The sequence below is a fragment of the Ptychodera flava genome, chromosome 7, assembly GCF_041260155.1.
Source record: "Ptychodera flava strain L36383 chromosome 7, AS_Pfla_20210202, whole genome shotgun sequence".
NCBI lineage: Eukaryota > Metazoa > Hemichordata > Enteropneusta > Ptychoderidae > Ptychodera > Ptychodera flava.
In genome coordinates, this window is record NC_091934.1 from 3,680,169 (window position 1) to 3,695,549 (window position 15,381).

Consider the following 15,381-nt stretch of genomic DNA (forward strand, 5'->3'; position numbering starts at 1 on the left):
AGATTACATTGAGCTTGTCAAAAATAATAATGTAGAAACATTATATATATTACGATGTAACTCATCTGTGTAGATTTATGAAAAATAATGGGAAATGATACCAAGGGAGTTATTTCTTTCTCCTGATCTATGATATTTATGAAATGAAATTATGAAATGACATTTGCAACTTGAAGTGTTTTATCAAAAAGAATGTTGCCAGTTCCTACTGTAATGGTAATAAATCTACTCAGACTATTCGACATAATTTTCAAGTTGAATTATTATTAGTGTGCAGTCTTGATCCATCAAAGCCATCCAAAGTGAATACTATCAGCATATGGTTTGATGATGTAGAGGGGAGATAAATCCATCAAATGAAGTGATATTAGTAGACTGTACTGGCAAACTGGGACTGGGTTTCTTTAATGAGGTTTTAGATCAGTAAGATTGCATTAGAGTCCAGCATGAAGGCTATGACTTATTTTGGACTTGGTGAGATTTAAAATCTCTTTGGAAGGGGACGTTGAAAATCATAACCTATTTTATGTTCATTGAGCTGTTAGTGTTATTGTGGTTAAACCTTCATTTGCAAGTACTGCATATACATCATGTGTATGGCAATATCAACTGCACTTTGTCACTTGTCCGTGTATTATAAGGTTTTCACAACATATATGTACCAGTATGTATGTCCAAATTCACCATCCAACAGAGGTACCAGTACTGTCGTAGACCCTTAGTGTCTAGGACACAATACTAAATAAAACATATGATATACGAGGATATAAATCCTAGTACATCATGAAAGATCTTATTGAACCTTTTACGTCAAATTTTACAAGCAAAGTTGGAAAAAATAGTTTCTCCACAATGTCCTGTTCGTACACGTCATTGAGCAATCGCATGCTGACTGAGTACATTTACACAGCCAGGGTATTTGCAGAGCATGTAGAAAAAACCTTTGAAATGAAAGTAGTTGTTCAGCAGAATTGTTTCACATAATAAATTCATCATTTTGGACTGGTCTTTGTAACACTGGGAATAGATGATCATGAGATATGTATTATATTTGAAAAAATAATGAGATTGTGTGTTTTTGGTGTTTGCATTAACAGTTGAGGTCAAAGGTCAAGTACAACCCCTACCCATCCCCACCCCACCCCGAAAGTTATTCAACTGCATGTCACTGTTAAATAGTGAGCTTCATCATGTGGACTGATGCCAAACTTCACTCTAGGATTAAACTCAACACTTTACAGAGACACAAGTTTACCAATATAATTATGGCACAGGTATCTATTGGTTTGCATACTATTACTAGCATACATGTAATTAAAGGGAGGCTTAACTCTGCTCAAAGGTTGCCAGGGACCCCTACAACTGATGTAACCGCTGTATCTAGGGTACGTTGTCAACTGATGAAAGTTAAAACATGTTTGTTAACAATTAATATCATAAAATTTAAATGTTGCAGCTATGGTGACATGATGCATGCATCTACGGTAGATATCATGCATGAAATACATTGTTTGTAAACAAGAAAGTCGTACATGTGCAGTTCCGACGACTGCCTCCCTTTAAAGTACAGCATTGTTGTATTGGTCAGACAGTTTTCTTTTGGTCAAAGCTTAACCTCCCCAGACGTCAAACTGTTTTATACAGGATATTAATATCAATCTTTTGAAGGCCGCCTTCATTTAAACATATTGCCACAATATATTAATAAGATTCATGGCCTTTGTATTTCCTGAAATGTAAAAACAACTGTGGAATATTTTAATCAATCTTGTCAGGAAACTTGGCTATCAGTTATTCTCAAATTATCTCTCAAGATATCAGTCTCTTCACAGCCACTTTCAAATTAATAAAACTGTTTCCTCTTTGAGAGCCATGTAATTTAAATTTAAATGTAGTTAGGGAATTGTCAGTTGTCCTGGGAATGGAATCACATGCTTCCGACAGCTGACACTTTTGAATACTGTAAACATTCACACACAGACAGTGGAAGAGCTGATGCTATCGCAATATTTATCAGTTTAAAGGTATACAGTCACCTGTAATCTAAATATGCCCATATTTGGTCAAAGTGGCGTTCCTTGTATTCAAAATGCCAATCTGAGGGCGCTGTTTTTAAAAAGCGGCCACCCGCTTAAATTCTGTGATTGGTTAGATTTTTTCTTTCCATGGTAACTGTGGCAAAATTGGAACAGGTGACAGTATACCTTTAAGCCCTCCACATCTTATTGAGGCTGGTGCGTGTTGGTATCTCTCCCAGATGCATTCATGCTTCTTTGAACTGCCTTTGATCATAGTTTCGTGCCACAGATCCTCAATATGGCTGTTCTCTCAGCCACAACAGTGTTTGGGGTATCCACAATCAGGGTGGCTCTGTCAGCTAGGACACTGTGTGGTGAAATACTGCACATAACAGATTGTACTGATCTGATCACAGTGGACTTCAACTATTTGGTTATTACAGAATCCACTAATGACAAATCCGTAAAGTATTGGCACATGAATGCAATTCATACTTGGCATACTCCTGCTCAAATAATCATTAAACCAGATGTTCCTTACGTTCTTTTAAGCACAGTGTTTTTGAGCTCAGAGGATACCAATCATACTGTGGCCAACTTATGAATCTAATTTCATCAGTAAGGGACGGACAATTAGATCTTGGGAGAGGGGTGGTCAAAAACAGAAAAAAAAAAATTCAGAGCAAAAAGTTAGGAAAAAAAATCTTCAAACTAGTTTGCAAAATAAAAAAATAAATAAATAAGAATTCAAATGCGTGAAAAAAAATTTCTGCAAAAGTCTTTAAAATCTTGAAATTTTTTTAGATTTTACTGACAGGAACCAGCTTTCTGTATTTTTAGTACATCCTCCAGGCACATTTTTAATTTGTGTGTCCCATATACCGTGTCCCATATACTGGAAGTTGTGATCATCTTATCTTTTCAGGACTTTTGTATTCTGATCGCTTGAAAATTATAAATTTATAGAGCCTGTTTTCTACTTGTTTCCTGCGTACAAACCAAGCAGGTACACTAGGTAAAATATTGAAACTATGGTATGGCTGTCAAGACAGAAAGTTGTATTTGCCTTTTAAGATCAAGGTGAACAGATGCAGGCCACATCAGGTTCATTTTTTTCACAGCATTTTATTGCAATGATGAATGCAAGAATGGGTGAACAAGTAGAAACACGTCAATAATGATAAAACAACATATCAAGTCATGTATTTTGTTTTTACAAAGGCGTTTTCAGTTCTTTTTTCTCAAAAAACAGCCTGAAAAACAACAGCAACACATTTTTTAACATTCAACAATACACTACGTAGAATGCCATCTGGCCAACAAATCCCAACACAAAAACACACAAAAGGGTTGAACTTTGAAGGTTTCTCTATAGCATATACTGAATAAATCTGCATGACTAATTGTTTGTCTGTAGCAAATGCTGAATGACAATTATCTTAACAATTTTTCCACCACAAAAAAAGAACATGATTTAAGCAAATCTTAAGGGGCTTATGTAGCAAATTTCAAAGAAATTGGACAAGCACTTACACAGAATACAGATTTTTTGACCATAAATGGCATAAATTGCCCTAAAAAGACAAATATTGAAATTTCACTACATCTATACACATCCAATCAATTTGGACATGCTGCTACAGAGAAATAGATGTTTTGATCAAAAAATGGCAAAAGTTGCCCCAAAAAACACAAATATGCAAATTTCACTATATTTTGCAAACAGCTTCTCAGCTTGTCAAAATCAATTGTAAATCATGAGATATGCATGATGTTTGGCAGGGTGAATGTAGGCATTTCACCATGCAGTAGAAAGGGAAGCCAGGAAACACAAACAGTCAATTTTCAAAAATATAGGAAGCTACTGAGGAGCAAGAAGACCATGTTTCAGAGGAAGATGTGTAATCTGAAAAAAATACTCCCCAAGTGCCACCAAATAACACCATTTAAATCTTTATTTTTTAAAAGCTCCAACGGCAGGAGGGGGGACACCCCCTTCCTGACCTCTCCCCCGGGGCTGCTTGCACGGCCACTTGTGGTGCTTTGCACAACATCTTCGCCCTCTTGTAAAAAAATCCTACGGAGAACACTGTCATCATACAGGGAGGGAAACCCATTGCCGACATTGTCTTTTTTTCTGATTTGTCTCATTTATATGAATCATCTGTTCAGAATTGTTTACAGAACCAGGAGTGACGCATGGACTGTCATTGGTTGTGCAAAAATCAGTCTCTGATTCCACCACTTCTTCATTTCCTTCTGTTCCAGTATTAGGCAGTACTCTTGGACATTCAGTGCGCAAGATGATCTGCAACCATTTCGCAAAATCTATCAGCAATATAAATCACTAGGCCATATGTATGTTGGGGTTACAGCACACAATCTTATTTGTGCTAGTGATATGGATGTACATTGTATCCTCAGACAGCGTCGAACTTTAAAAAAATTATAAATCTGAAAATTTACTGAGAAAAAAAAAATTAGCACAGCTTTTCTCATTTGGAAAAAAAATTTTTTAGAAATTAACTATGATAAAAAAAATTTCACAATTTCATTGTGACCACCCCCCTCCCAAGATCTAATGGTCCGTCCCTAACTGAAATGGCACGTGAGAGTCCTACTAGCGTGTGCTTTAATAAAAGAAGTTCTATCATAATTTACCAGTACAAAACTAGATTAGGAAATGTCTCCAAACTCTGATGAGTTCCTGATAAAATTCTGTTACAGTAGCAATATTACATTAAGAAAGCATGAATGCATGCATGCACACATTCATGCATTTACCTCAATGAAATATGAACCAAGGGATAAAATAGCACCAATGAAATAAACAATGGTTTTGGTTCAACTCCATTCTGTAGAAAGTGGGAAAAAACTACAACAACATCAGCAAAAACATTTATGATAAATTATCGTATGTTGTCCCTGGGAATTTATTCAGGGTACTGTAGGAGCATACGTGCATGATGTTGTTGGTAAGATTTCAATATTTTCATGAAATACAGGAAAGATACCCTACATAGGCAACCAACAACAACAACAACAGCAACAATAATGATATTAACATACTGTTAGAGTATTGTATTAAAATCATAATCTAAATGATAGTGGATTGCATTGCCACAGAAATGTCTGACACAAGGTATTTTAGGGGAAAACATTGGGTCTATTTTTACATAATGTATGTCACCCATTACCATGGCAACACATTTCAGTTGGAAATTCCAGTAGCAGTTTTCCTAAAATTTCATTACAGCAGATACATGTAATATTGCTGCAAAAATTGCACACATTGGTAATTTAACTTAAGGTTAGACAGACAATATGATTCTCTTGCCAGTTGTCATAGTAATTGATAATTATACAGTAATATTGATAATAATCATCTTGATAAAGTATATTAATTTTTGTAGGTACCGGTATGTGTCCATGACTGAAGTCATGCTACAGGTATTTTCTAATCATATAATACTACCTCTATGGTTATTGAACCTTGTTCAAGATCTCTCAATCCCTGAGCATACAACCAAAACAGTACTTCAACTAATCTAGGTTGCCACAGGGTACAAGGAACGGTACACATGGTGCAGTCACTGTTCTGGCTAAAGTGCCACTTCTTTTCAATATTTCACAGATCAAATAAAGTGAACTGGCTCTCATCTGACATCCTTTGACAGTCTCTCTATACATGTTGCACCGTATGCAAAGTGTAGATTTGATTTTATTCTGCTGACCAAGAATTTGCTGTTTCATAAGCTGTCAAATCTCTGCTGTAGTGAAATTGCTGATCTAATACCTGTGGTATTGATGTAGCGTAACTTCCGCACTTCAAAAAATGTGTACGTGTGTGAATGCTACTGTGTGACAGTATTTGCAAAAAAATGTAAACATTGACAACTATTAAACCCAACCATCATGTTTCAGCAACAGAATACATGTATCATGAAGAATTTTTCACATGGAACTAAAATCATGAAGACTCTGTCAATAATACAGAAAACCTGGCACTATGGCCTGGGAACATGTGTTCACAAACCAAGTGGACTGTGTCTTACTGTTACGGCATTATTTAATATCATAAACCATGATTGTAATCTGCATAGTTTAGGTGATTTGTGTTTGTGGGATCAATGCAAAGGAACAAATTTCAAAGGTACAGTGTAGTTTACCTTCAGATTATGAATTTCTGCAAGATTAATTGACGGTAGAGCACGCCTTGGGGACAGATATTTGGACATTCAAATTTCTACAATTCTCTTTGATCTACCACTTTCACCGGCTTAGTTTTTTGAAAATCCAAAATTTAATTTTTCCCCATAGAGTTAACACAGGGATGGTAGCCATTTTGAATTTCAAATATTGCAAAATGTTGGATGATTTGTTTCTCTAGTTCCAAAATTTGCACGGTGACACCCAGTTTCTATTGTTGATTTGGTTGAAAGTTTCATTAAGGAAAGTTTGAGCAAAAGTAAAGTCTTTCACTTTGAGGCGCATAATAGTGTAATATGTAAATTTACAGCATTTTACAAGTCAAAATCAACATAAGCTTACACTATCTGTATCATTATGTTGTACTAGTACCCGTTATATCATTTGAATCAAACAGAGTTACATGTACCAATGTATCGCACCGGTCTTTTGTACACTTTATGTGTTCTGTGAGTTACATTTTACAGTATTTGAATGGTATATATTTTGATGATTATCATTAAACTACATTACAAACAAATATTTAGGTGTATCTGAATTCACTGCAGAGTGGTAACTTCACTGTAATGCTTTGCATCAATGTCTGATTTGAATTCTTCAACATACTCTGGAGTCTATGATTAACAAAAGCACTGTTCATGTTCAAATCACAGAAAGATATTACTCCTGCTGGTACCCTACAGTGCAGACTGGCAGTGTTATTTATTCAATAAATTAGTTGGTACATTTGTCCTATCTCACTTTGGAAATCTCCCCAGTGGAAAGATAATAAAAGTACCGTAATCAATGTCTTGGATATGTTAATAATCTATCATGAATACGTTCCTCAAAGATGAGTATCATCAGTGAACTTTCCATTATCCTATTCAAAGCAAACTCCAGACTGTAATCATTCTAGCAGGGAAAGTTCAGTCGTAAATCCTTACAACGCAATTACTCATTCAGAACATGACCCAACAGCCGTACTTATTTCCAGAACCTCAACCATTGAAGTTTTACGGTTGAGTTTAGTATACTTTCTGTAGCAGCCTTTAGCAACAAAAATTCCCGCATGCCTCATACAGTGATCAGTAGCAAATATGACGTCAGTCTTTATTGCATGTGTAAAGCGTATGAGGATTTTAAGTACTGTCCCCAGTGAACAACATCAGCAGCTGGCTGGATTTAGTGAAAATAAACCAGAGATTCACATTGCTCATTTGATGGTTTCCCACACTGATCAAATCATTTCTTGGTGTACATGTATAATACGTGTATCAATGTATACAATATATTCAAGCAATGAACAACCTCCCTTTCCCCCCACCCCACCCCACCCCCCATTTATAGTGATACCATTAGATATTGACTAGTTCATGACATAAAATTACATGCACAAGCTTGCAAAGTAAGCATACCATATATGGATTGAACTTGTCAAGAAGAACAGGTATATCCATCACTTAGTGGTTTATCATACATGTAGCAGACCACATTAAAATTTTGGCATGAAACATTTAAAAAGTGATTTTCTAAAACAAAGGTCAAACAAAGTTTGCATGTTATCTCATTTCCACAATAGAATGGTTACAATTGACAGATATTCCGCACAGCTGATATATGTTTCTGTGCATGCTCACCAGTGAATGTTAAACCCAACTGCTGCAGACAATATCACAAATAACCAAAAATTTATATGTGCCATCATTAAAAATTGTACTATTGTAATTTCCTCATTAATTTTGCTAGATAAATCCATAATTTCTTTCTTAATAACATCCTCCTCAAATTTATTGACCGAGGGTTCACATTGTAGGATATTAATTCATTTTCAGGGCCACATAAATGGCTTCTATTAAACTGTGGTATTTCACAAGTAACAAAGATGTCTTCATGTCTTAACCAATGAGACAGCTGTACTTTCCCAATCAATATGCTGGGATAAATACTCATCAGAACTGTATAATGCAGACAAAACATCATCTTGATAGTGAACCAATGTAAACTTTACTTATTTCGACAGCTAAAACCATCATCCTTTACAAGTGTGTATGTGATGTGCCTTGCCATTGAATGAAATATTTCAATTTAGTATATTAATGATAATGTAATGTGTCTTGAAGAATTAATAATTAAATGATAAGTATGTGATACAGTCAACGGATGTACTGGTATGAGGTAGTAGTTAGTGTTGGGCCAACTGAATTAATTGACAAATGTCTTGGAAATTCTACAAATGCATCAGTATTTGTCCAAATTAATGCTGAACATGTTCAATATGTACATCTCCAGTTGGAGAGGAATTAATGGGTTGAGACGATAAGATAAGAGTGAACTGAACAGAAGTGAGTAGTTGTGAATATAAAGGCTGTACAATTTCACCCATAGATTTACATAGAACACAACCACTGATATCATCTGGTCCCAGGTGTCTGTTTTCTAATAATGTGTATCAATACTAGTTGATAATTATGTTCATAATAGCTTCTAGGGTCTAGTATGCATATTGCATTCAAAGACCGAGCACAGTTTTAGGTTTGGAATATGACTGTTACTATACTGAATTCATAATCCAGAGTTGGATTACAGGTATGTACTTTTAATGTGAACATTGAAAAACTGGTTGAGAGAATAGGTTTGCTGTAAGTCACATCGAGGATAATTTACACTGAGTGTTTCATGTTTGTTTCGATCATCAGTATTTGCACAGGACTTAAACTCATATTTTTTTCTCATTTTACAGTTGTGCAAAGTCCACGAGGGAAAAAGCGAAAAGCAGATGATATGAACGGCAATATAGGGAAATGTGATGCCAATGTTGCACTACAGGTACCTACTGCCACAGTGTTGACATTACCAGCTGATCTGATGCAACCTCTCTACTGTAAATTGTGTTCAGTAAGTTTAAACTCACCTCAGCAAGCCCAGGCACACTACCAAGGGAAAAGCCATGCTAAAAAAGTAAGGCAGTATCTACAGAAACAGGGACAAGTCATTCTACAGGTTCATCTACAGTCCCAGCAAAAGCAGGAAAACAGCCCTGAAGCATCACCTGTTGAAGAGAACAACACCTCTCCGCATCAAAACGGTGTAAACAAACAACAAGAAATGACAGAAACAGAGCCTGTTTCTCTGTCATCCAACAACAACACTACTAACAGTGTGATGCACACTAAACTTGCCAGTTCAGACGACTTTTGTAAAATCTGTGGTGTTTCCTTCAATTCACCGACACAAGCACAGTCACACTACCAAGGCAAGAACCATGCCAAGAAACAAAAGAGTTTACAAGCTCCTGCCAATAACACAACTGAGGAGTCAACAGTACCAAAGTAAGCATATATGTACATGTAGTACTAGTGCCGTGCACTACAAATTTTTATGGTTTTCTCGTTTACACACACACACACACACACACACACACACACACACACACACACACACACTCACACACACTGAACTAAATTTCCCAACCCACATTTTAATCAGGTACCCAATCCACTTTTACTGAAAACTGACGCCATCAAAGTATTAGGACTTCAATGGCCTTGTCAACCATCACGTAACACAGGTAGGGTTCAGGATTGGACAGGCTTAGATACATTGAACATATATAGCTGAAATTAGAGTGGGGTTCAGACCATGTACTTAAAGCGTACACCAATCCATATACCTGCTACTTTACATATCACTCAGTGCTCATACTTACTGCACATTACCCTGAAACAAATTCAGGGAAAATAGATGGCAAAGGTACTGTACCGGTATATCAGACACTGTGCAGGTGTGTAAATGGTTTGGAGGGGATTTTCCCTAACTTTGATTTCAAGTCAAGCTAGATTTTTCGATAATTTTGGCTCAAAGGCCAAAAGGCTTTAACTAATTGGATGTTGATTCAGTAGACTGAATTTCCATCATGCTGATTTGGTTTTGTGTCAAGGTGGCTGCAAAATGTATCACACATCATGACGTAGGTTTGTACCATATGTAAATATATTAACTGTGTTCAAATGGATTAAGAAACAGGTTAATGCTTTTATAGCCAGTGTTAAGTGGACTAGATTTTCTTGTCAAGGAATCTCATTACTGCTAATGATCTCCCAAGTAAACATGACTTGAATATGCTGAAAGATCTATTAGCAGTAACTTTTGATGAATTTATCGATACTTTCTTTCTGCTTGTGAAATACAATACTTGTTGTGCTCTCAAATCATGTTGAAATATCTTACAATCAACTTGTCAACACAGCCTGTGTACCGTATGTGTGTAACTTCCAATGTGATTGTTGTCCAGTCTAGAATTCATTTGTCAACACATTGTACAGTTCATATTGTACAGAGTGTAAATATGTTTGCAAGTCTTATACCTCAGGAAGAAGATGAAAAATGTACTTCTGTTTTCTTGAACAAAAATAATGAAAAAATGTTCTCGATCAAAAATCATGAAAAACATCCTACAGTAACTGGGTTTTATTAAAAGATAATGAAAAATGTACTACTGTTTTCTTGAATTCAACAAAAATTATGAAAGTATTGTTAAAGTTGCAACTGTGATCCCCTTATTTGTAAAATGATGATGCGCTGTTTGACATTACAGCTGTTGTCCCTTTAATCATTGAATATGTTCAAAGATGCACCTTTTAACTCTTGATTTAGGTGAGAATTTGTTCATTTTCACTCAAAGAGGATACAAAAGTAGCTGAAAATATGAAGTATTATCATCAAACATGGTCACTGTACATAACTTGAAAGTGAGATTCATAACACCATATAAGGATTCAAGCAGAGTAAATGCACAAAATGTTATTAGTATTGGAGATAAACAATCAAACCAACATTGGAAACTAACGATACGTTCCTATTTTGTCCTGAAAGTACTATTTTCACTCTACATATCGATAAATACTGGTAATGCAAATAGCCAGAAGTATTTTCTCTGTACCATCTTTTCAGCTGTATCTTTACTGCATCCCATAATTCCCTAGTGTGCATGACATCAATAATTCACACTTTCTTGTCACAAGTCACAACGGGAACATATTTTAACTAGTTTTGACATATGTGCATATACTCATGAATGCTAGAGATGTTAGATAGCAGTTGTATGATACAACCTTACGGTAGGTATCTTTATTACTTTCAGTATAAGGATAATAAGAGCATTGCGTGACATGATACATTTACAAGCACAATTTATCAGCTCACATGGATGATCTGTGTACCTCTGACCATAACTCAACCAATCTGAACAAACATGTCCGTGTCCTAGTGATATACAGTGTTGATGCAGGTGCAAGTCCACAAAGTGAGACAATATCAATAAAAGGAAAAAAGAAACAAAGAAATGAGAACATTTTATTGATAACTGTAATCCTGGACATAGGAATGTCCTAGATGGCAAATATCCTACATCAGATGAGTTTGCATTGTACAAAAGTGAAAGATGACCGGAACCAAGCAAGTATTTTTAGAAGCTTTTCCTGTAGTTTGTCAAAGCTGCAGTTAGCTCATTACCATACACTTGTCGTAGATGCTGGAAAGTTTTGTGTGCTCAATCTGTAAAGTTGGGTGTACAAAGTAAATCCTTTAAAACTGTACATAATGACGGTGAAGTTTAGGCTGGATCAATTATTGTACTGTCTAGCAATAAACACAGCAGTCCACGGTCAGTACAGGCAATTGAATTCTGCCATTTTTTTGGGCAACAGTTTATTAATTTACATTCTTGCACAACACTACTACATACCTTATATGCAGTTAGCTTATTACCATATATGTGTCCTAAATGCTACAAAGCATGTTAATATGTATCTTAATGCACCGTATGTACCGGTATGTTGGTGGTATGAGGTATGGTTTTCTTTCATTCTTTCAGCATATTGCAAAGTTCTACCAAACAGATCTGAATTTTCAAATTTACACATTTTATAAAAGTAATGCCAGAAGATAACAACCTTTTCCTTCTAAAAAGAGAATCTTTATCTGTACACACCAATACTTGAAATGATCTATCACTGATTTCAAAATTTCAAGTGAAAAAAAAAAAATTTTGATGGTTGAGGCTCTGTCTTTTGTTTGATAACATTGCAGCAGATATTTACCGATAGTTTGATAGTACTTCAGCAGATGTTTACAGATATTTTAAACCACAAGTGTTACCGTTGATCGAAACGTAACTTACGTATGTTTTCAAGTCACGTGTTGCTGTTGTTGTGTATTTTGTCTATTGCCTGAAATTTAACTCAAGAATATTGATTGCATATTACTACCTACATGAGTATGTATAATTTACAGAATTTTGATCAAATTGATTTAAAGTCAGTCAGAATGATGCTTAGAAGAACAAAATACTATACTTGTTGAAAAGAAATCGACTTACACCTTTGGTGTTGTTACAGCCATGGGTCTGCTTTAGAATACAAAATGAATGCTTTAATACAACCCAATTGCATAGCACAATTCACTGCCAAATTGAAAGGTTGAGTTTTTTCATCTCAGCCACTTACTCCCCAGTTTAATTCATTCCACTTCTGAGTCAAAAGCTAATTGATTCAAATGAAACCCAGTCTAAATAGCAAAGGGGAAAAGTTTATTGAGGACTTTATTGCGATGATATTGGAATGAATTTTATCAACACAACAGTTTCCTTAGAGGCAGACAGCATGCAATGCAAGTTATTGTACCATATGTGCACCAATAGACTGTACCAGTACAGGTATATCTTTAGAATATGTCATCTTTATCGTTATCATTATCTTTTGATATGCAGTATGGGGTGTCAGTAATGTGAAACTGCAAATATAGCATCCAGCATTTGAGAGATACTTTGATTTGGCATAACAGAGATTAGGAAACAATTGAAAAGACTTTGTGTGTGACTGTCAACACTTGATACTTCGTTGGCATTCACACTTCATAATATTGACTGAAATGTGTACCTGCAGATAAGTCTAGCAGTACGGACAGCATAGAACTGGAAAAACTGAGAGAACCCGACGGACATCAGAAAGCGGTTTTTTCATGACTTACATTTAACTCACACAGGAATTGCTGCAGCATTTACATAGCCACAGATGTCAGATGCATAGATGTCAAATAAGCAGTGCATTGAATCGTGTGAGAATGAGGTCCCTGTTTGACTCACCAAGGATATTGATTAAGTCTGTAAACTGCTTTAGCAGTATTGACTAGAATCTGTCCTTGCTAATGGTATATCCTGGCATGAGTCAATTCAATGAACATAAAAAACTCACTCAATGATGCTTTATCTTGTCAGATTGAATATGTACCATCTGACTGAATTCTCTAGAATATTCCATTTCTCAATAGGAGCTGTCACGCCTGCTGTCTTTTCAGCAGTGTAGATAAAACCCTATTCGAGAATTTTCCCATATAGCAATACTTTGAACATATATGCAAATTACGGTTCCAAGTGCTAGCTATATATGTTCTATTTATTAAACTGATATGCTGAAGCTTTTCCTTCATCATCAGCTGCCAATGAATTTCTTTCATCATTTACAAGTGCACTCTGGGAACAAGTGGCTTTTCATCCAACCATTCTTTGTTCAAACATCATTTGGCAGAGTGAAGAGATACTGCTGTCACTTTTTAACATTGCCATTCCTTGCAAACTCTTCTCTGTACTGCCGTGAGGCATAGCTACCGTAGTGTCTTCAACCACACTGTACAGAAACTTCTCAGCTTTCTTTGACACCTGTACAGGCACTTGCTGATTTTGATTAAATATCTGAATCAGATGATAAAGCTTTATAAAGACATATTTCACAATGTATAATGAATTGATCAGGATTTATTGCACTGCATCAGCTGTGAGCAAAGTCAGCTAATATGTACTGTGCTGCCCAGACCCTTCCTTGACATTTCTAAGTATTTTTCAGCTGCAAAAGTGTTAGTTAAAAGAAAGAGGCTAGAAGTAGGAAACAATACTCATTTGGAAGTTCTTTGTTGTTGTATCTACTATCTCTTGTATAGTATTTAGACCAGAGAAGTACCCAGTGAAAAACCTAGCATGAAACTGAATAGCAGTACAATTGTGTGTTACTGAAGTTTAAATTCATCTATACAGCAGCAATGGAAATGATATACTTTATTTAGCACTCTGAGTTGCTTAGTTGCCATTAACACATGATTTTGACATAAGATCAGAGACAGAAAATTGATAAACAGATTTCTGTGATAACTGCCATCCTACTGGCGGTTACTATGATAACAATATGATTATACAACATATCATTGCATTTAGTGTATGTTATGATATTGATTTAGAGTTAATAACCTTTCATTCCCTCCTGGTATGGAGGCTGAACTTTGCCTGTTATTAATGTTAATTATATCACCAGTATATTGATGGCACAAATGCAGCCATCTGATTGGTTAAACATGAAAAGGACTGTTGTATATGCACGATCTACCATGGTTGACATACATGCAAGCTTTTGGCAAAAGCAAAAATCCTTTTTTTGGCTCTCCTATCAGAATTTCAATATACTGTTATGATATAAAGGCAATAATTACACCCGGCGACGGTATACCACTCGATTTTGACCAGTTCACTTCATATGCACTCGCTATTGCTCGTGCAGATCTCGTTAACTGGTCAAAATCTCATGGTATACCATCGCTGGGTGTGCTTTTAACATTGTGAAGTGTGGTAGTAAAGTCAGAAAACTCTTTGCCATCCCCCAGCATTGGAAACAAATTGTATATTATGCTAAATTGCTAATGAGCTGCGTGTGACAAAGTGACTGCTGATGATACAATTATGTTTACATAACAGTGTTAAAATGTGTGGTGATATCAAGTGGAGTCTGATTGCAAAATAATTAAACTGTTTATTTTACTTAATTAACCAATTTATCTAATTGACCATGTGTCATTGTTTGGGTTGAGGTGTAATGAGAGGTTTCTTCTATAAATAAAACTCAATTTGTGTATCAACATAGGTGTCAATGGGGCATGAAAATTGTCACTCCATCAGTTTTTAGACAAATACAAATCTTCTACACAATGTCATAAGCAAACTTTTATCTCCTCTATTAATTTTAATTGATTGAAAAGTAAAATCCTCTCTCTTAGTAGGCATTATCTGTGATAGATGTTTTGTGTCAAAGAGAAATGGGTCAGGCATAATTCCAAGGGATGATTTTTATGT

The 15,381-nt window shown here is 35.6% G+C and overlaps 1 protein-coding gene across 1 annotated transcript in view; it reads left to right on the forward strand.

The window, feature by feature from the left end:
• Positions 1-1,121: 1,121 nt before the first annotated feature.
• The window catches only part of LOC139136590 (zinc finger matrin-type protein 3-like), a 55,934-nt gene continuing 41,674 nt past the window's right edge, over positions 1,122-15,381 (forward strand). Inside the window, exons 1-2 of the mRNA XM_070704348.1 lie at positions 1,122-1,274; positions 8,950-9,538. Coding sequence (XP_070560449.1) covers positions 8,991-9,538 — 548 coding nt within the window. The 5' untranslated portion in view covers positions 1,122-1,274; positions 8,950-8,990. The remainder of the gene's footprint in view (positions 1,275-8,949; positions 9,539-15,381) is intronic.